The 20,819-nt window shown below is 39.1% G+C and overlaps 1 protein-coding gene across 7 annotated transcripts in view; it reads right to left on the reverse strand.

Moving 5' to 3' along the window:
* The window catches only part of tgs1 (trimethylguanosine synthase 1), a 55,104-nt gene that overhangs the window by 9,977 nt on the left and 24,308 nt on the right, over positions 1-20,819 (reverse strand). For all 7 annotated transcript variants that reach the window (XM_087986380.1, XM_087986377.1, XM_087986376.1 and 4 more), the window contains 6 exons: positions 20,412-20,498; positions 19,639-19,795; positions 18,864-19,257; positions 17,697-17,861; positions 16,255-16,398; positions 11,138-11,413 (listed from right to left, as the gene is read on the reverse strand). In XM_087986380.1, the coding sequence (XP_087842506.1) occupies positions 11,138-11,413; positions 16,255-16,398; positions 17,697-17,861; positions 18,864-19,257; positions 19,639-19,795; positions 20,412-20,498 (1,223 nt within the window). The remainder of the gene's footprint in view (positions 1-11,137; positions 11,414-16,254; positions 16,399-17,696; positions 17,862-18,863; positions 19,258-19,638; positions 19,796-20,411; positions 20,499-20,819) is intronic.

Consider the following 20,819-nt stretch of genomic DNA (forward strand, 5'->3'; position numbering starts at 1 on the left):
ATTAACACAGATGTTAGGCTTACTGGTCTATAGTTCCCAGGTGTTAGCAAGTTTTGAGAAGACTTGTAGCTCAGGTTGAGGTTCTGGATATAGGTTTGCTCGCTGAGCTGGTAGGTTCATTTTCAGACATTTCGTCACCATACTAGGTAACATCTTCAGTGAACCTCCAGATGAAGCACAGGTGGTATGGCCCACATTTTATTTATGGGTTTAGGTTTCCTTGGGTTGGTGACAATATTTCATATAGTGATGTCATTTCCTGATCTTTTTCTCAAAGGGTGGTAAATAAGATCCAAGTCAATGTGTTTGTTGATAGAGTTCCGGTTGGAATGCCATGCTTCGAGGAATTCCCACATATGTCTCTGTTTGGCTTGTCCTAGGATGGATGTGTTGTCCCAGTTGAAATGGTATCCTTCCTCATCTGTATGTAAAGATACTAGTGAGAGTGGGTCATGTCTTTTTGTGGCTAGTTGATGTTTATGTATCTTGGTGGCTAGTTTTCTGCCTGTTTGTCGAATGTAGTGTTTGTTACAGTTCTTGCAAGGTACTTTGTAAATGACATTAGTTTTGCTTGTGGTCCGTATAGGGTCTTTCAAGTTCATTAGCTGCTGTTTAAGTGTGTTGGCGGGCTTGTGGGCTACCATGATGCTAAGAGGTCTGAGTAGCCTGGCAATCATTTCAGAGATGTTTTTGATGTAGGGGAGAGTGGCTAGGGTTTCTGAACATGTTTTGTCTGCTTGAGGTTTGTTGCTGAGAAATTGGTGGACTGTCTTCATTGGGTACCTGTTCTTTTTGAATACATTGTATAGTGAATATACTACAGATGAGGTAGGACACCACTTTGACTGGGACACGAGAATTTGGGCGGCATGGTGGCACAGTAGTTAGCACTGCTGCCTCACAGCGCCAGAGACCTGGGTTCAATTCCCGCCTCAGGCGACTGTCTGTGTGGAGTTTGCACATTCTCCCAGTGTCTGTGTGGGTTTCCTCCGGGTGCTCTGGTTTCCTCCCACAGTCCAAAAATGTGCAGGCTAGGTGAATTGGCCATGCTAAATTGCCCGTAGTGTTAGGTGAAGGGGTAAATGTAGGGGAATGGGAGTGGGTGGGTTGCGCTTCGGTGGGTCGGTGTGGACTTGTTGGGCCGAAGGGCCTGTTTCCACACTTTAGGGATCTAATCTAATTCCTAGATGCATGGCATTCCAACCAGAACTCTATCAACATCACATTGACTTGGATCCCATTTACCATCCCCTGAGGGGAAAAAAAACAGGAAATGACATCACCAACCCAAGAAAACCTAAACGCATACATAAAAAGCTGGCCATACCACCAGTGCTTCATCCGGAGGCTCACTGTTGACCTAGTATGGTGACGAAACATCTGAAAACAAATCTTCCAGCTCAGTGAGCAAACCAACATCCAGTTCCCAGGTTTTTCTTTGCGGTCCTTCTTGAATAAAGGAAAAACATTTGCTACCCTGAAGACATCTGGGACCTCAGCTGTGGCTGACGATGACACAAAAATATCAGCCAGGGCTTCTGCAATTTCTTCTGTAGCCTCTTGCAGTGGTCTTGGATATATCTGGTCAGGACCAGGAGACTTATCCACCTTCATATATTCCAATATGTTTTCAAAGTTTGTGCGAAGATTTGTAGCTCGGGTGCTCGTTGTTGTGGTTCTGTTCACCAAGCTGGGAATTTGTGCTGCATTTGAATCTGCCGCTTCTAGTTGTCAGTTCCAGCTGTCTGCTGCAGTGGCTGCTATATTGGGTCCAGGTCGATGTGCTTGTTGATTGAATCAGTGGATGAGTGCCATACCTCTAGGAATTCCCTGGCTGTTCTCTGTTTGGCTTGTCCTATAATAGTAGTGTTGTCCCAGTCAAACTCATGTTGCTTGTCATCTGAGTGTGTGGCTACTAAGGATAGCTGGTCATGTCGTTTCGTGGCTTGTTGGTGTTCATGGATGCAGATCGTTAGCTGTCTTCCTGTTTGTCCTATGTAGTGTTTTGTGCAGTCCTTGCATGAGATTTTGTATACTACGTTGATTTTGCTCATGCTGGGTATCGGGTCCTTTGTCCTGGTTAGTTGTTGTCCGAGAGTGGCTGTTGGTTTGTATGCTGTTATGAGTCCTAGTGGTTGTAGTAGTCTGGCTGTCAGTTCAGAAATGTTATTGATGTATGGTAACGTGGCTAGTCCTTTGGGTTGTGGCAAGTCCTCATTCAGTTGTCTTTCCGTTAGGCATCTGTTGATGAAATTGTGGGGGTATCAGTTTTTGGCGAATACATTGTAGAGCTGTTCTTCTTCCTCTTTTTGCAGTTTAAGTGTGCTGCAGTGTGTTGTGGCCCTTTTGAACAGTGTCTTGATGCAACTTCTTTTGTCTGTGTTGGGGTTGTTGCTTTCGTAGTTCAGGACTTGGTCTGTGTGTGTGGCTTTCCTGTATACCTTTGTGGTGAATTCTCCGTTCGGTGTTCTCTGTACCATCACGTCTAGGAACGGGAGTTGGTTGCCCTTTTCTTCCTCTCTGGTGAATTTGATTCCTGTGAGTATGCCGTCTTGTTGTTTGTTCTATATGTCCAGTATGTTGGCTATTGTTTCTCTGGCTAGGGTTTTGTCGATGGAGGTGAACAGTGCCGTTATATCGAAAGAGACCATAGTTTCTTCCTTGTCTACATGTATATTTCTGATGATGTCCAAGAATTCCTGTGTTGACTGTATAGAGTGTCTGGATGCAACACAAATTCCCAGCTCAGCAAACAGAACCACAATATTCCAATATGTCTAACACCACCTCTACTGTGATACTGATCATCCCCAAGATATCACCATTAACTTCCCTAAGTCTTCATGCGTTAAATATACATTGAGAACTTAGCCCATCTCCTGCAGTTCTACAAATACATATCCACTCTGGTCCTTGAGGGGTCGTATTCTCTCTCTATTTCCCAAGAGTAGGTCGAGTTTTGACCCTTCTTGAGTAGGCCCTTCTATACACTGCTTGAGGAAACTTTCCTGAAAGCACTAGAGACATAAGAGCAGACATCAATTTAGTTTTTCTTTTGGTCGTGCAGCGATTGCAACAACATTGGAATAGAAAGCAGCAGAGACCACCTCTGCAGGCTGGATGTTAGTTTTTAATTTACTAAATCCAATTTATTCAAATTGTTTTTTTGCAGAATGGGGTCAGTCAATCAAGATTTTTTTTTCAGTGCTCCAAGTGCCAGGGGAATAGCTGGGGGAGATGGGGGAATCAAATCCCACCATGGCAGATAGTAGAATTTGATTTCAAAAAAAAGAAGAATCTGGAATTTAGAGTCTACTGATGACCATGAAAAACAATGCATTTTTGTCAGGAAAACCCCATCTGGTTCACTAATGTCCTTAAGGAAAGAAAATCTGCCATCCTTACCTGATCTGGATTATGTGCAACTCCAGACCCACAGCAATACGGTTGACTCTTACTTGCCTTCTAGGCAATTAGGGTTGGGCAATAAATGCTGGCCTAGCCAGTGAGCCCTCAGCCCATGAATAATAACAACTTATGCACTTAACCTCATTACTTAGCATAACAACGTATAGCATGAATAAAAATTAAATCTGCTCTTAATTTGAACATTGCACTCAAAAACAAATCTCAGAACACTCGCCAAATTGCAATTGGAAACTCTTTCATTCCCTTCAAGAGTCACCACTATTCATGAATAGGAATCTAACCTACCAGAAACTTTCTAAACTCTTGCCAACTTTCTGAAGCTTTCTAATTATATTCAAGAAAGCAAATCTTCATTAAAAAAATACAAAAATGACAAAGGATGATGATAATGTAGACTTTGGATTGACTCAATGTACTGCTGCCATCTGGTGGAAGTACCAGGTAAACCAACTATAAAGCTAAAAAAAAGTTCAATACAAGATTTTTAATGAAAAATGTAAAACTAACACAATGCAATTACTTTGGCACAACTGTGTTTTTTGTGACAACATTAACTAACAAAGTAAATGCTTTGCTATTAGTTTTGATGACAATAATTCAAGCTTCTATGGAAAATTGATCATTTCTGGAAACTAGAATTTTCTTTAAGTTCACTTGCTTCCAGAGTTTTTAACATTGGTAAAGATATATTTACATAGTGAAGAAAAGTGGAAAATATAAACATATCTGGATTGAAACAAGTTATTTCCATTTTAATGAGTCATCGCAAATAAAGGAAAATAAAGAGAAATGGAAATATACAGAAAATCTGATTCTAGTTTTGGCAAACGAAGTTAGAACTCTACTTTGAGATCAAAGGAATGAAGATTTTCAGAAGCTATCTAATTAAGCTCACTCCAATGTTCCTCTATTCATGAGTAATATGATATACTAAGGAAAAAAAACAACGAATGGAAGACTATGGGAACAAAATACTTGAATGTCGTACTATTTAGAATGTGCAGACATGTTTTCATACAGCAGTGCTTAAAATAAAGTTGAGCTCACACATAAATAAGCATACTTGTGCAAAGCAAAGTGATTGCCAAACAACAGATCTAGGAAGAGTTGTCAATCAACACAATTTTAAATTTATTTATTACGGATTTGAAAATAATGCTACTTTTTGGAAACAAATAATGAATAGTATAAGTAGAAACGAAAAAGAGATCTTACCTGTTCCACATCAGCATTGCGAGGTAAAAAATAAATTATGTTTGGTGAGATCTTCTGAGAGAGTGCAAAGATTTCAGAGGTAACAAAGTTAAGGTAAAGCAGTTTGAAAGAGAAGAATCTGATGATGAAAAACACGTTTCAGAAATAGATCTGAAGCAGCAACAAAGCTATACTAAAAGAATAAATCTTGAAATTTACAGAAAGGAAAAAAATGTTTAGGCCTACTACGAAAACATCAACATTTTTAATCTTTACACATTACCAGAAGTTTGTTTTTATTCCATTCCATTAGCATTTCAAGTTTAATGTTCTCAAAGGAATAGTTGAATGAATGGCTGCAGATTATGAAATTTGAAAAATTGGAGTTATTGCCACAGTTCTCTCTGCACAGCTCACCTTCCTCGATTTATTTTCTGATTGAAGAGATTTTCACACTGGTTACTATATGAAACACATGGTTTCACAGAGTCATTTATGGTCCATAAGGAGTACATTTGGGTTTAAGTTGGTTATGTGTGGAACAAAATAGTCAGTCTCATTCCATTGCTCTATCTTCACAACCTTGAAGGTTTGTATCCATTAACTACCAATCTAAATGTATCCTGAAATCACTGATCAACTCTGCTACCACCAACCACTCAAGTCTGGTTACTTATTTAATTATTTTAATGCAGTTCTCTTTTAATTTCGTTCTCCGTTTTAGATTTAATCCTGGCTTGTTGAATTCCTCATTCAAACATGCAAATTAGGAGCAGGAATAAGCCTATATCAGCTCGCATCTGTTCTGCCATTCACTAAGTTTATGACTGACCTTTCACTCCTTTGTGGTATGATCCCAGCTGATGGTACTACTGGACAAGTCAGATATTGGAATGAAAATTGGCTTGATAACATTATTTTTCATAAGTTCATTAAGGCTGCAAATTCTTTATCAACAGAATAATGTTTTATTAAATGAAAACAAGTCAAACTATTTAAATATAGAAGGAAATCTGTATGTTTTCCAAACAAAACCTTCCTGCTGACAGCACTCATTCTCTGAACTTCTAGAAGATAAATTAAACTTGCTTCTGCATATAACTCTGGTGACTTCTAAACTGAATTTAAAACAAAACTTTGCTCAAAGCTGGATGAAACTGAAGTAAAAAAACAAAGCTTAAATGTTGACACCAGTTACTGTAAACAACAAGATAAACAGATTTCCATTAACAGTTCTGCAGTGATCTGCATTTTGAAAAAAAATACTGGATTCAGTTGATAATGTGAGGATGAGCACCTCACCAAGACCTTCCCCACACCTCCACTACTTGCCTTTAAACAACCGCCAAACCTCAAATAGATCATTGTTTGTAGCAAACCGCCCGGCTCTCAGGACAACTCCATACAACCCTGTCACGGTGGACGCTGCAAGACGTGTCAGATTGTGGACATAGATACCACTATTACGCGTGGGAACACCTCCCACCTTGTACATGGCAGGTACTCATGTGACTCAGCCAACATTGTCTATCTTATACGTTGCAGGCAAGAATGCCCGGAGGCATGGTACATTGGGGAAACCGAGCAAAGGCTACGACAACGGATGAATGGGCACTGCAGAACAATCAACAGACAGGTGGGTTCCCTCCCAGTTGGGGAACACTTCAGTGGTCCAGGACATTCAGCCTCGGACCTTCGGGTGACCATCCTCCAAGGTGGACTTTGGGACAGGCAGCAGAGGAAAGTGGCCGAGCAGAGGCCGATAGCTAAATTCGGTACCCATAGGGAGGGCCTCAACCGGGACCTTGGGTTCATGTCACATTGCAGGTGATCACCATTGCACCACACACACACACACACACACAGATATTCCTACACACACACACTCTCACATGCACACGGACACAGGTACACACAGACGCGCACACAGACACCCCCACACACCCTTATAGACACACACACTCCCACACATCCACCCCCTCACAGACTTAAGACACTCTGCACTCACTACACACACACACATACACACACACACTCTTTCTCACACTCACAACCCCCACCCCAGACAGACACACACACAGACAAAGATCCACATACACACATATATTTTGTGTGGTGAATTTTTTTGTACTTGCAGAGTTACATTGCACTTTGCTCAAAAACTGCATACATTCATGTAGAACTCTGAGCTCACAAACTGCATGAATTTATGTAAAACTCTGTTATCTCACTTTTTAGATTAGAATCAATCTAAACATCAGGTCATAGACAGAGAACACAGGGGGCTAACACCTTCAACATATTGTCTAGCTATCACCATTGTTAACAGCTAACCCGAGAATGTAACTTTTAAAAAAAGGGTTTTGTGATTTACACATGAAAGAAGTGAAACTATCACTGTATTCTAACAGATGAAAGGCTTAACAGACAATCAATTTTTCAATGTATAATTTCAGTTACATCACACTGCAAATTTTTGCTATTAATTCTGTGTTACGATCGAGCCCTCCATAATCACCTGATGAAGGAGCGTCACTCCGAAAGCTAGTGTGCTTCCAATTAAATCTGTTGGACTATAACCTGGTGTTGTGTGATTTTTAACTTTATATAAACATGATATACTATTCATCATATTTGTTTGTCAAGAAGCCATTGACCTTTGTTTTAAATATATTCAGACTTTGCTTCCACTCTTTTCAGGACGAAACCTTTATTGGTAGAGGGACTGAGTTTTGGATCCATAATATCATGATGAAGCTGTACATAACTCTGGTGCGGCCACATTTGGAGTATCGCGTACAGTTCTGGTCACTGCATTACAGGAAGCTTTGGAAAGGGTTCAGAGGAGATTTACCAGGATGTTGCCTGGTGTGGAAGGAAGGTCTTACGTGGAAAGGCTGAGGGAGTTGAACCTGTTTTTGTTAGAGAGAAGGTTGAGAGGCAACTTAATTGAAACACATAAGTTAATAAGAGGGTTAGAGAGGTTGGACAAGTGAGCCTTTTTCCTTGGATGGCAATGGCTAGCACAAGGGGGCATACCTTTAAATTGAGGGGTGATAGATATAGGACAGATGTCAGAGGTACTGGATCAGTGGTGCTGGAAGAGCACAGCAATTCAGGCAGCATCCGATGAGCAGCACCGGATGCTGCCTGAATTGCTGTGCTCTTCTAGCACCACTGATCCAGAATCTGGTTTCCAGCATCTGCAGTCATTGTTTTTACCTAGATGTCAGAGGTAGTTTCTTTACTCAGGGAGTGGTTGGGGCTTAGAATGCACTGCCTGCAACAGTAGAAGACTCACCAACTTTAAGGGCATTTCAGTGGTCATTGGATAGGATATGGACAATAATAGAATAGTATAGGTTAGATGGGCTTCATCGAGGGCCGAAGGGTATGTACTGCGTTGTAATGTTCTATGTTCTAAAAGGAATGCCATTAGTTTAGCTTTTCATCCAAACTTCAGTTTTTCTATTTATAGAATTCTAAAAATGATTTTATCAATTATTTTCTGACTAGATTCATAGAGATGAACAGCATGGAAACAGACCCTCCGATCAAACTCATCCATGCCAACCAGATATCCTGAATTAATCTAGTCCCATTTGCCAGCATTTGGCCCATTTCTCTCTAAACCCTTCCTATTCATGTATCCATCCAGATGCCTTTTAAAATGCTCGAAGTGTACCAGCCTCTACCACCTCCTCTGGCAGCTCATCCTTTACACACACACCACCTTTTGCTTGAAAAGTTGCCCCTTAGGCCCCTTTTAAAATTTTCCGCTCTCACCCTAAACCTATGCCTTCCAGTCCTGGACTCCTCATTGGACTATTGCAGGAGCCTAGGCTCCTAGAACACTATCCCCACCGGATTACCATGCCTGCCTCACCTGCAGTCACATCTCTGGTCACTGAACCGCAGCCCAAATTTAAATTTTAACTACTTAATCTGATTGCTTAATCATATTTAATGAGAGTTTTTTTTGGTCAAAGTAACATCCACAGTGAATTGACGACAATTAGTAAATGAAGCGCACTTGTTTTTCCACAAAGCATTTGATAAGCCTTGCTGTACAAAATGTGGTTAGCTGTACAGCCTTGCTGTACAAAATGTGGGCGGCACGGTGGCACAGTGGTTAGCACTGCAGCCTCACAGCGCCAGAGACCCGGGTTCAATTCCCGCCTCAGGCGACTGACTGTGTGGAGTTTGCACATTCTCCCCGTGACTGCGTGGGTTTCCTCCGGGTGCTCCGGTTTCCTCCCACAATCCAAAAATGTGCAGGTTAGGTGAATTGGCCACGCTAAATTGCCCGTAGTGTTAGGTAAGGGGTAAATGTAGGAGAATGGGTCTGGGTGGGTTACGCTTCGGCGGGTCGGTGTGGACTTGTTGGGCCGAAGGGCCTGTTTCCACACTGTAGGTAATCTAATTCAAAATAAAAGCACATGGTGTAAATGCTAACAAATTAGCATTGATAAAGGATTGCTTAGCTAACATAAAGCAGACAGTAGTGATAAATTGATCTTTTTTAACTGGTGAAGTGCCCAGTAGTGATGGGTTCTCAACTATTTCCAATATCTATCAATAATTTAGATGAGGGTGCCAAAGAAAAGGAGACAAAATTTTCCAATGACACCAAGCTAAGTTGCCAAGAAGAGAGAGAGTTTGGAATGTAAGTCATCAAGAGGAGGTAGAGATATATTGAATCCAAGTGTGGAAACAGGCTCTTTGGCCCAAAAAGTCCACATCAACCCTCCGAAGAGTATCCCACCCAGACCCATTCCCCTATCCTACCACACTATATTTACCCCTTACTAATGCACGTAATGTACACATCCATGAACACTATGGGCAATTTAACATGGCCAATTCACCTAACCTGCACATCATTGGATTGTGGGAGGAAACCGGAGGACCCGGAAGACACTCATGCAAACACAGGGAAAATGTGCAAACTCCACACAGACAGTCGCCGGGGGCTGGAATCGAACTCTGGCACCATGAGACAACAGTGCTAACCACATGCAAAAAGACATGGATAAGTTGAATGAGTCAGAAAAGAATTGGAAGATGGAGTAAAGTGTGGGTAAATACTTCAGCACGAAGAACAGAAAAGCAGTGTACCATTTAAAAAGTAATTTAGATACAACTTGCTCAATTCATTCCTGGGATGAAAGGTTTAATATTATGAAGACAATTTAAACAAGTTAGGTCTATATATACACCAGAGTTTAGATTGAGAATGATCTTTTTGAAATATATAAGCTGTACAGGGAGTCTAGATAGAGGAGATACCTGGAGGATGATTTCTCTGGGGGAGATTAAACCCAGGGGATGCATGTTAAGAAAGAGGTCTCCCTCTTAGATAGATGTAATGAGATGTTGTTTTCTCTTAGAGTATCATCAGAATATGGAATTCTCTTAAACAGAAGGTAGGGAAGGATATACCTTTGAATTTATTTAAGGTGAAGTTACATTAATATTTTGATATAAAAGGGAGTCAATATTTTCAGGGACAGTTAGGAAAGTGAAGCTGAGACCACAACAAAAACAGCCCCAATCTTACTGAATTGTGGAGCAGGCTTAAAGAGCAAAATGACCTTTACTTCTGTTCCTGAGATGGCCTGCACAAGGTGAATGGGTTTTTGAGATCCTAACCAGGAAATACATACAGGTTGATGTGTTTCGTCACCTCGAATTGGCTATAATACGATTGACAAACTGTGAATGTTGTTTGGATAATGTGAACTTTCTTCTGAGCAGGTTTAGCAATTTTCTTTGGGATCTCCCACAGGCTTTTCATAGCATGACTTTCTATAGCATGAGTTTGCAGAGAAACACAGCTGTCACATTATATCAGAACAACTTGTATCTGTGGTGTTACTAAGAACGCAGTAACTTGTGAAAACATATGCACAAGTAAACTTATTCCTGGTTTCACATACTACTGTGCACATTGAAGGCAACTACTTATTCCAACTCATGATATCTGCACCACTGGAACGTGCATTCGCACAGATGCAATGCTGAAGGTCTGGTGTTATCCAAATCTGTACCTAGAACCATCCTTAAAAGATAGATTTGTGAGATGGAAGTAGTAAGTAGGAAAGCAGGGCAGATTTGATGAGGACAAACATACATAGACAGGGAGTCTGGGAGCAGCAGGGCCGTGAGTCAGAGATTCAGCAGCAAAAGAACTGCTCCATTATGGGCACCAGTCAGGTCGAGGAGAAAGTCCTCACTTTCTCCTGGATCTCCAGCATCTACATTCCTCACTTTCTACCAGGTCAGATCTACCCAGATTGGTGGGGAATGATGTTAAAATGAATCCTGCAATGCTAAACAAAAATGCAGACCCCATAAACGACCGATGTTAAAGTGAAACAGTGTTATATGGCAAGAGGTTCTGGATTTTCATTTACTGCACAATGCTCAACTGTTTTGTAAGAGCATTACAAGTTGTAATGTTAATCAAAATTCACAAATGTGCTAAAAAATTTAAAAACAAATATTAACAAACCTAATTTCTCTACTATAAAGATATATTTTAAAACTCTGAATATAGGCTTTGAAGGATATCCATCAAGAGACATCATAGTCTTCAGGTCAAAGATTTCTGCATTGACGTAATCAGGGCCTCCCCACGGAGGACTGAGGAAAACAGCATCGGCCTTTAGGTCAGAAGCCAGCAGCATGAAGTCACCGAGGATAAATTCAATCTGTTCAGACACTCCATAGACTCTAGCATTGTTTTGTGCAAAGTCTATTTTCACAGGATCAATATCAACAGCAATCACTGAAACAGAAAATACGGTCGGTTAGGAAATATATAAATTGCACTTTCCTGGTCAAGCAAGTTTTTTGTCAAAATAAATAAAAATAAAAATACAAAGTTATCCATTGTACCTATTGTAGATATTCCAATTAGTAATGCAACAGGGAAAAGTCTGTAATTAATGCTTATTTAAGTGCCAGTACAAAGTGCTGAGACCAAATCGAAACCTGACAAGAAGCATTTGGCATTCAAAAACCTACCTATACTTAGAATAGTTGTCTAACTGGCAGAAAAGTGGAGGTTTAAAAAATAAGGAATCCTTAAAGGTTTTAGTTGCTCTGTTGGAGGTTGGAGTAACAAGTTCAGTCAAATGAACTTCATAAAATGAGTTCCCTGATTGGTCAAGATTAACATCCCAAACAGGGAGTCCTGGCTGACAGACATTCTGTTCACTCAGAGCTGATCCATAGAACATAGAATAACACAGTGCAGAACAGGCTCTTTGGCCTTCGATGTTGCACTGACCTGTGAACTAATCTAAGCCCATCCCCCTACACTATCCCATCATCATCCAAACACTTATCCAACGACTGTTTTAAATGCCCCTAATGTGACTGAGTTAACTACATTGGCAGGCAGGACATTCCACACCCTTACCACTCTCTGAATAAAGAACCTGCCTCTTGACATCTGTATTAAATCTATCACCCCTCTATTTGCAGCTATGTCCCCTCGTGCAAGGCGACGTCATCATCCTAGGAGAAAGACTCTCACTGTCCACCTTACCTAATCCTGTTTTAAAGTCATAGCTTAATTAAAAACAAAACATTCTCCATTTGCCCCAGTTTTATTCTGATTAGAATAACACAATTAGTTCTCCCATGTTTTCGACCAAAGAACACAAGGTTTTAAACATTTTCTTTGCATTAATCGTGATTCCCTTTCAATAAGCGTGGAAAATTTCAGTTTCTGGAGCTTATGACGCATTATTTATTCAACTGATCAGGACAAAGTTGTAATTTACTGGAGAACTGTAGCTATGGGAAACGTTTTTACAGGCGAGAGTTTTTCTGCTTCCAACAGTGGCTGTTGGGAGAATTAATTGAAGCATATAAAATGAAAAGAAAGGGTTTTGAAAAAGTGAATAGCAAAATCTCATTTCCCTCAGGAGAAAACAAGAAGAAACATCAATTTAATGTCATTGGCTGAATGGTGAGAAGGCAGTTGAGGGGAATTTTCTTTTTAAATCAGAGGATGATGTGGAGAGAAAAAGGCTCATCACATTTAATAGGTACTTGAATAAAAATCTGTCGTGCTGAAATCTACAATGCTACAAATCAAGAGCTGGAAATTGAGTTTACAGTGGTTAATGGTTTTGCCATATAATATTAACAGAATGGGCCAACTGTCCTTTTGTGCTGTACAATTATTATTTGAGAGATTATTAGAAAATGATAGTGTCAAAATAAGAGAGTACATGATTCACACAACAATTTTAAGAAATTAGGAGAAAGTGAGGACTGCAGATGCTGGAGATCAAGAGTCTAAGAGTGTGGTGCTAGAAAAGCACAGACAGACAGTCAGTCAACATCTGAGCAAGAGGGAGTCAATGTTTCCAGCATAAGATGAAGAGCTGTGCTTTTCCAGCACCACACTCCAATTTAAGATAGTGTTAGGTAATCTCCTATGGCAACACACAAAGGGAATGATGATTAAGCTTTGTCTTTGGGTGAAAACAGTTGAGAGGCCAGAGACCAAATTTAATTTACAGCAGTCCCTATTTTAAAATTATATATGGTTAATGTTTGTTAAAGGATTTAAAAATTGTTACAATTTGGGAGGCCAAAATATAGTTTTCGTGTAGTTGAAACGCAAAGCTGGAATGCTACCACTAGTGAGATGACAGAACACTATAGAAACTTATAATGACTAATTGCCACTATACGTATAAAAGTGGAGGGGCTTTTCTAGTTTATCTGCAAAACTCAGATAATGAAGATAAAGGTAGAGTTTTTAGCCTCAACGAGCTATGTCTTTGGATATGCTGAAAGATACTTGAATTGTCCTAGAAGATGACTTGCGACCTTGTTGGAAACAGTTCTGTTCTTAGGGCTGAGAAAATGACCATTCCCATCAAGTATTTGCCTCCAGTTCCTCACAAGGATCTCCCAACGACATATCCAGGGTCTTTCAATCTGGAAATCTCATGGGAAGAATGGGAAATGTCTCATGATTTAGATGAAGCAAGTAAATGCATAATACAGGGGCTCCCTGACTTCCAAACATCTGACTTAGGAATGCTTGGACTTATGAACACAATCCCTGCAAGATATAATTTTAAATATCTAATATTTGAACATTTCCGCTACTTACAAATCGTACTTTATACAGTCCTGCATTGTGTTCAGACTTCAAACAGACTCAAGAATGCAACCTGGAGAGGGCCTTAGTTTAAATTCATAAATGACCCAAAGGTGGTTGTAGACAGATACAGATAGATAGCTGAGTGAGTTGGCAAAAAAATTGGTATACTAAATATAACATGGGAAAAATGTGAAGCTGGTCACTTTGGCAGGAAAAATAACAAACAAGTACAGTACTATTTAAATAGAGAATGACTGCAAAATTCCAAGATGTAGAGTGATGCAAGTTTTCAAGTGCATCAGTCATAAATGCGAGCATGCATATACAGCAAGTTATTAAAACTAATATAATGCTATTCTTTGTAAGGAATTGAACAAAACAAAAGGATGTTATGTTTCAGTCATACAGTTCATTGGTTAGACCAGATCTGAAATGCTGTGTGCAATTGTGATCTCCTTCAGGAAATACTTACAGGTGGTTTACTGGAATAAAACATGAATGAGCAGTTGTCTTTTGAGGAAAAGTTGGTATGGCTGGACTTGTTTTTACTGGAGTTTAGAAGAGTGAGGGGTGATTTGAGTTAAGCATACATGATCTTGAAAAGGTCATGAGAAGGTGGACACAGAAGAGATGTTTCATCTCAAGGGGAATCCAGAATTAAAGGACTAAGGGGGTGGGGGCACTATTTAAAAGTTACTGGCAACATTTTCAGAACAGAAATGTGGAGAATTTTCTTTCCCTCAGAACGTTGTGCGACTTTGGAACTCTGCCTCAGAAGGTGGTCATAATGCGGAGGTGCCGGTGTTGGACTGGGTTGGACAAAGTCAGAAGTCACACAACACCAGGTTATAATTCAACAGATTTATTTGAAAGCACAAGCTTTTGAATCACTGCTCCTTCATTAGGTGAAGTGGGTTCACCTGACAAAGAAGCAGCTCTCCAAAAGCTTGTGATTTCAAATAAACTTGTTGGACTATAACCTGGTATTGTGCGACTTCTGACTTTGTCAAAAGGTGGTATCATTGAATACTTTTGAGGTGGAGTTAAACAAAGTTTTGTCAGATAAGAGAACTAAGATTATCCAGGCTCAAAAGAAATGTGGAACTTGAAACACAAACAGATGATTTTACTGAATGTTTGAACAGGCTTGAGAATCCAAATAGCTTTCTTCTCTTCCAAGTTTGTTTTTAAAATATTTAAAATTTCTCATTTCTAGAGCCAAATGGTCGACAGGAACCTTGCATGCAAGTAGAAAAAACAGCATTGCTATTATGCTTGGGGAAAATAAAACAGAGTAGGATAAAAGGTCAGCATAATATCAGTGGCTGAAGGACCTGTGCTGTGCTGTGCTGTACTGTTCTATGTTCTAAACGGGGCTTACAATGAGGCCTTACTTACAGAAAAGATGTGGGAAGAACACTTGACAATGAAAAACATCCATTCAAGTTAAAATTGTATGTAAAGAGATTATCAAGTCTGGATTTGCATCTCTGACTACATTATCATTAAGGTTATAAGAAGGTTTGCTGTACCAGAACACTGCACCTCTAGGAAGTAGACAGAACTTATTCCCACCATAAATCCTCATTAATATCTGGGTCAAAACTGCTAATAATCAGCACCAAGCAATGTTACCCAGAAGAACTGTTAAGGACAGGAAGAGATGTTGGGTATATTTTTCTGAGATTCAGAATAACTATAGAACTTTACATGGAATGCAACTTTTACCTAATCTGACCTGTAAGTATTAGAATTGATAGTTGGATTTCAAGTGTTGAAAAGTATGTAATTCTCAAATATCAACACAATTAACTTGATAACGGCAAAATTGACTGATAAACATCTAGAAGTAAAGATAAATGTGCCGACCAGATATCTTAAATTAATCTCGGCCCATTTGCCAGCATTTGGCCAATATCCCTCTAACCCTCCCTGTTCATGTACCCATCCAGATAAATTTTAAATGTTGTAATTGTACCAGCCTCCACCACTTCCTCTGGCAGCTCATTGCGTAAACGTTCCACCCTCTGCATGAAAAAAAATTTCCATTCGGTCCCTTTAAATCTTTCCCTTCTCACCTTAAACTGAAGCCCTTTAATTTTGAATGATACCAAAGCTTTATGTGGACTATTTATTACTTTACAGATAATCAAATTAATGCTTAATATCCAATATTTTTATATATTATTTATGGTGGCTACCATTACTTAGATCAACATAAACAAATCAGCACACTACCTTTTCTGCATTGTGTATTGTAATCGGGAATAAATATGAACATAGCCAATATGTTCAACTAACCAACCTGATTCACACTGTTTTGTAAAACTGTTCTGGGTTGGTATGTTATCACCTTGTATAGGTAACTTTAAATGTTTAGTCGTCATTCTACATCAGTAAATGGCCTTGATATACAAGTCACTATTACAAGGCAATACAGACACAGCTGGATTTCTCCAGGACGGCTGAATAAGCATCTCAAAGTCATAGTCCTGTACCTCTCTTTCCAGTTAACGCAAACTGAATTGAATTGCCTCCAACTCCACAAAATGCATCAACAATGATATCACATTGAGAACTCTGCATGACACGATTGGCAATGTGCTCAGCAATCTTCTCAGGAGTGACCGAAAACCAGCCTTCTGGAAGACAAAGACACAATTCACATTTATATTGCATTAAATAGTTAAATTTTAAAATATGAATGCTGCTACACAAATCCAAGATGCATCACAGACACAGCATCTTCCACTGTTAATTGCAGGCCAGCCAAAACCAACCGCACACAAAGACAAGAAAAAGCTCATGCCCCCGATAATATTTTTAAGCTGCCTCGCAGCAACATACAAAGTCCCATCTCTGTATATGGAATCCTAAATACTGTTCCCAACATGTAAATATGAATTATCCCTCAATATATTTTTACAAATTCCATCTCAAATGGAGCAACTGGATGGCCATTATACCAAAGGATCCCAACCAAACAAGTTTGTACTCAAAGGAACACCACCCTTGTAACATGTGTTATTATCCCAGCTGATGATATCACTGAACAAGTCAGATTAGCGAATGTAATCTGGCTTGATTTTTGTTTGTTAATGTGGTGTACAGACACTAAGACACAATTATATGAGCCTGCAGAGTTTCTTTAACAAGTTTGCTACAAAAGGATAAAAACAACAAAAAATATGAAGGACATTTTGAAAATATTTCAAAACATACAGCAAAACAAAGCTTTCAACAAAAGTCCTAACACTAAGTTTATAGAAATTCAAGTGCAATGCAGTTATCCCTCTGCATAAATTTTTAAAGTTCTACTCAGCTGATTTGCCTGTGAACTACGGATCTTGTCTGTGAACTAAGCAATCTTCTTACATAAATACTAAACAGACAGCTTAAACTTTCTCAGCTTCTAATAACCTACACAGATCAAACCAAACCTTTCTGGTCTGGAAGCTACACAAACTAAATATGTGTTGAGTTAAGTTTTTACTGAACTACTCTGGAAAAATTTCTTTCTAGCAAAAATAAACTATACTTGCTTCTGACTCCGGACAAGTCTCCGCTGAAACATCCTAAAAGATTTCAATTGCTGGGTTTTCTCAACTAAAATCAATCCTTAATCATTTTGAATTGAGAACAAAGCCCTTCAAAAGTTTACTCTGACTAGTGTAAATCATAACAGAATTTCTCATAAATACTTTAGGGGTTTCTTCTTTCCTACTTACTGTCGGCAAAAGTAACTGAGACCCATATGTCACTATTTTGAAATGTCAGCTCTAAAAGTGATATTAATATAGATATTTATATCATTTGATTTCATCACAATGTAACCAGCAGATATGCAAGATGTCAATCTGCTCACCAGTAATGGTGTGGCCTGCACCGTGGATTCAGAAATAGGACAAAAAAAGTCACAAAGTTCAGTTCAGTTACCAACCCTGATCAAGTTTGATTCCCTCATCAAAGCGCGAAAACAGTCTGTAACGCTGGACCCAGTATTTGGTCAATTCTGGAACTGCTACTATGTCAGGGGGAATATCAATAACTTTCTTTTTCTTCTTCCTTCTCTTTTTGTCCTTTCTAACATTCTTTGTAGTTTGCACTGCAAAATAGTTGCAACAGTTTAACACTTACTTATTATAATGATCAAAAATTTTCAACAAAATCGTATTGATCAGTGCATGTGTGTGCCATGCTCCATAAAAAAAACCCAATAAACCTTCACCAGTGATGGTCATACAGTTAGCTAAAGTCTTCTAAATAAAATACTTCTCAGGAACATGTCAACATGCGTTGACTCTGGACTCCTGCACACATACAATGAAGTAAAAGTAGACTAGTGGTTGTTTTCAAGTAAATTCAGCAGTTGTAACTAGAAATTCCTAAACTGGCAGAGTGGATTTGAGCATTTTGACCAAATTGTTCTTAAGTTGCACCAAACAGGACGTGCTAAGAGGTTTTGTACAAAGTTGAACTGTCTGCCTTCTTGCTCAGAAATTTATAAATGGCAAGGGAGGACATAAAGAGACAACAAAATTGAACAGTCAAATATTTTTTAAAATTGGTAAAGATTATTTTTTAAACTCGTTCTCAAATTGCTACATATAAACAAAGTCACCATTGTCCAACACATCAAATGGCTGCTCTCTCATTAGACAGAGACAATTGGTGGTGGCTTAAATAGAGGTTCACTGTACTTCAGGCAAGGAGAGAGATTGAGGAAGAGAGTCGTTCACGGTAACCTCAGCCAGTTTGAGAATTGAACCCATGCTGTTGGCATCACTGTGCAACAAAAACCAGCCATCCAGCCAACTGAGCTAATTGACTCCCATATAAACATTTGAACATATTACAGAATAGGTTAATATATTTTACAACTTTAATATAAAACACTTATGCATTTCTACTGAATTTAAACTTGCTTCTTGATGATAGATTAAGAAGGTTTAACATTGTACATGATTCTGGGATTAACAGCGAACATTTTACTTTGAAATAGGCCCTCTTTTACAAAATTGAAAAGGAATTTGAAAAAAACTTGAAATTGTGGTTTGGATCCGAGACTCAACAAAATAGTGTTTGGATACTTAGGTTTTATACATACATTCATCATCCCTCTCAGTTACATCAGTAGCATGAAGAAGAAAGTCTGGTACATCCAGAGGAACCAGCTGTCTGTCAAAAAATGGTTCAAAGTTTTTGGGAGAAGCAGGGGTCATATCATACTTTTCAGGAAGCTCTTCATTGTTGCCTTTAATGCATTTATTCAATTTGGAGGGATCACTGACACAAGTTATGAATTTCTCATCAACACAAGTTCCATCATCTCCATCTCCCCTATTGCTCTTTTCACATACAGTGGAGCTCTCTGCTTCAGGACTGTGGTGCTGCTCAGAGTTGCTACATTCCTCAGAGCTGCGTACCACACAAGGCGGAGTCTCTGTGTCAGATGAAAGAGGATCATTTGAAGGCACAATTTGTTTTAAAAATCTTTGTACCTGAAATCATTAAAACAAGCAATAATCAATCAACTCAAAAAATACTTCTTATTTCTACTGTGCAAGAGAGAACTAAATGATAACATGACTGTGGCATATCATTATGTGATACATTCAGATGTGCATAAACAACACTATCTTATCTGTGATACTCATCAGCAGTTTGTCCAAATTATTTTAAAATTTATAAACTTTATTAAATTAAGATTACAAACAAACGTCACGAAGGAGAATATTTCAAGCCTGTATTTGCTCATTCTTAACAATGAAAGAGCCCAATTGGGCCAGGAATGTACTTGCTTGCAACTCAAGCTGAAATCAAACGATACCCAAGGTGCTGGCCCCTGCATCACTCAATCTATGGGGTACAATTTTTATTACCTTTTCTAATGTTCTGCTCTTCTTAAATTTTACAACGTCTCCTTCTTCACTGAAGAATATGTGTTTATTTTTGGTAGCTGGTGGCTGATGCAAGTCAACGTGTCTGGACGTCAGCTCAGTGAATTTACGATACTGTGCATGCCCTAATTTTGAAATGCTGTGAAAATTAAAAAGGTAGACACAAAGGCATTTAACATTTTTCTTGGGTGTGGACTGTGGGACAAATGTGCACTGTAGCAATTTTAAAACTCTTGCATTGAGATTTAACTCTAACTATTGCTGTTGGAAACTATAACTTTATCACTGTACTGCCAAAAAAATGGAATTAGTTACAGATCCGATTCCCTAACGTTTGTAATTAAGCTAATTCATGTAAACAATCATCAACGTTCACCCGGTTTCAGGAAAAAAAATTGAGAGATTTCTGAATTTATTGGTTTCATATTATATCATGGACAACTTGGCTGAAATATTTTACTTATATGTATATTTCATCCATTTTCCTGGTCTTCTTTATCCTCATTTATCTATGACATTGATAATGCAACAACTTAGACTGATTAAAAAGCACAGTTGTTGTGGAATGATGTCGATTTAAGTCCCTTTAACAGGTTACCGGGCAAATTAGTCATGGACCCAGAAATTATCACAGGAGCACAGGCTCTCTGAACTATAGCATTCTAGGCACAGTCTGTGTCTGAACAGTATTCTTCAGTCTGATCTATTCATGTGCAGGCTTTAGTTAAATCATTATGATCTTAAAGTATTCTTACTTTTTACTGGCATGGTACTTGAAGCCAAGAGCTAAGTATGCATCTTCTAATGCCACAACTGGATTCTCTTCAGCATCGAGTTCATGACTAAAAAAGGCATCAAAACAGACAAGTTGACAAAAGTGAAAACCAGGGCTGTTAAAATGATCACTTATTTCAGACTTGATGTCATAGAACATAGAACATAGAAGAATACAGCGCAGTACAGGCCCTTTGGCCCTCGATGTTGCGCCGATCCAAGCCCACCTAACCTATACTAACCCACTATCCTCCATATACCTATTCAATGCCCGCTTAAATGCCCATAAAGAGGGAGAGTCCATCACTGCTACTGGCAGGGCATTCCATGAACTTACGACTCGCTGAGTGAAGAACCTACCCCTAACTTCAGTCCTATATCTACCCCCC

This window comes from Chiloscyllium plagiosum, unplaced genomic scaffold, assembly GCF_037043375.1.
Source record: "Chiloscyllium plagiosum isolate Xiang-an unplaced genomic scaffold, Cpla_swu_hap1 HiC_scaffold_4, whole genome shotgun sequence".
NCBI lineage: Eukaryota > Metazoa > Chordata > Chondrichthyes > Orectolobiformes > Hemiscylliidae > Chiloscyllium > Chiloscyllium plagiosum.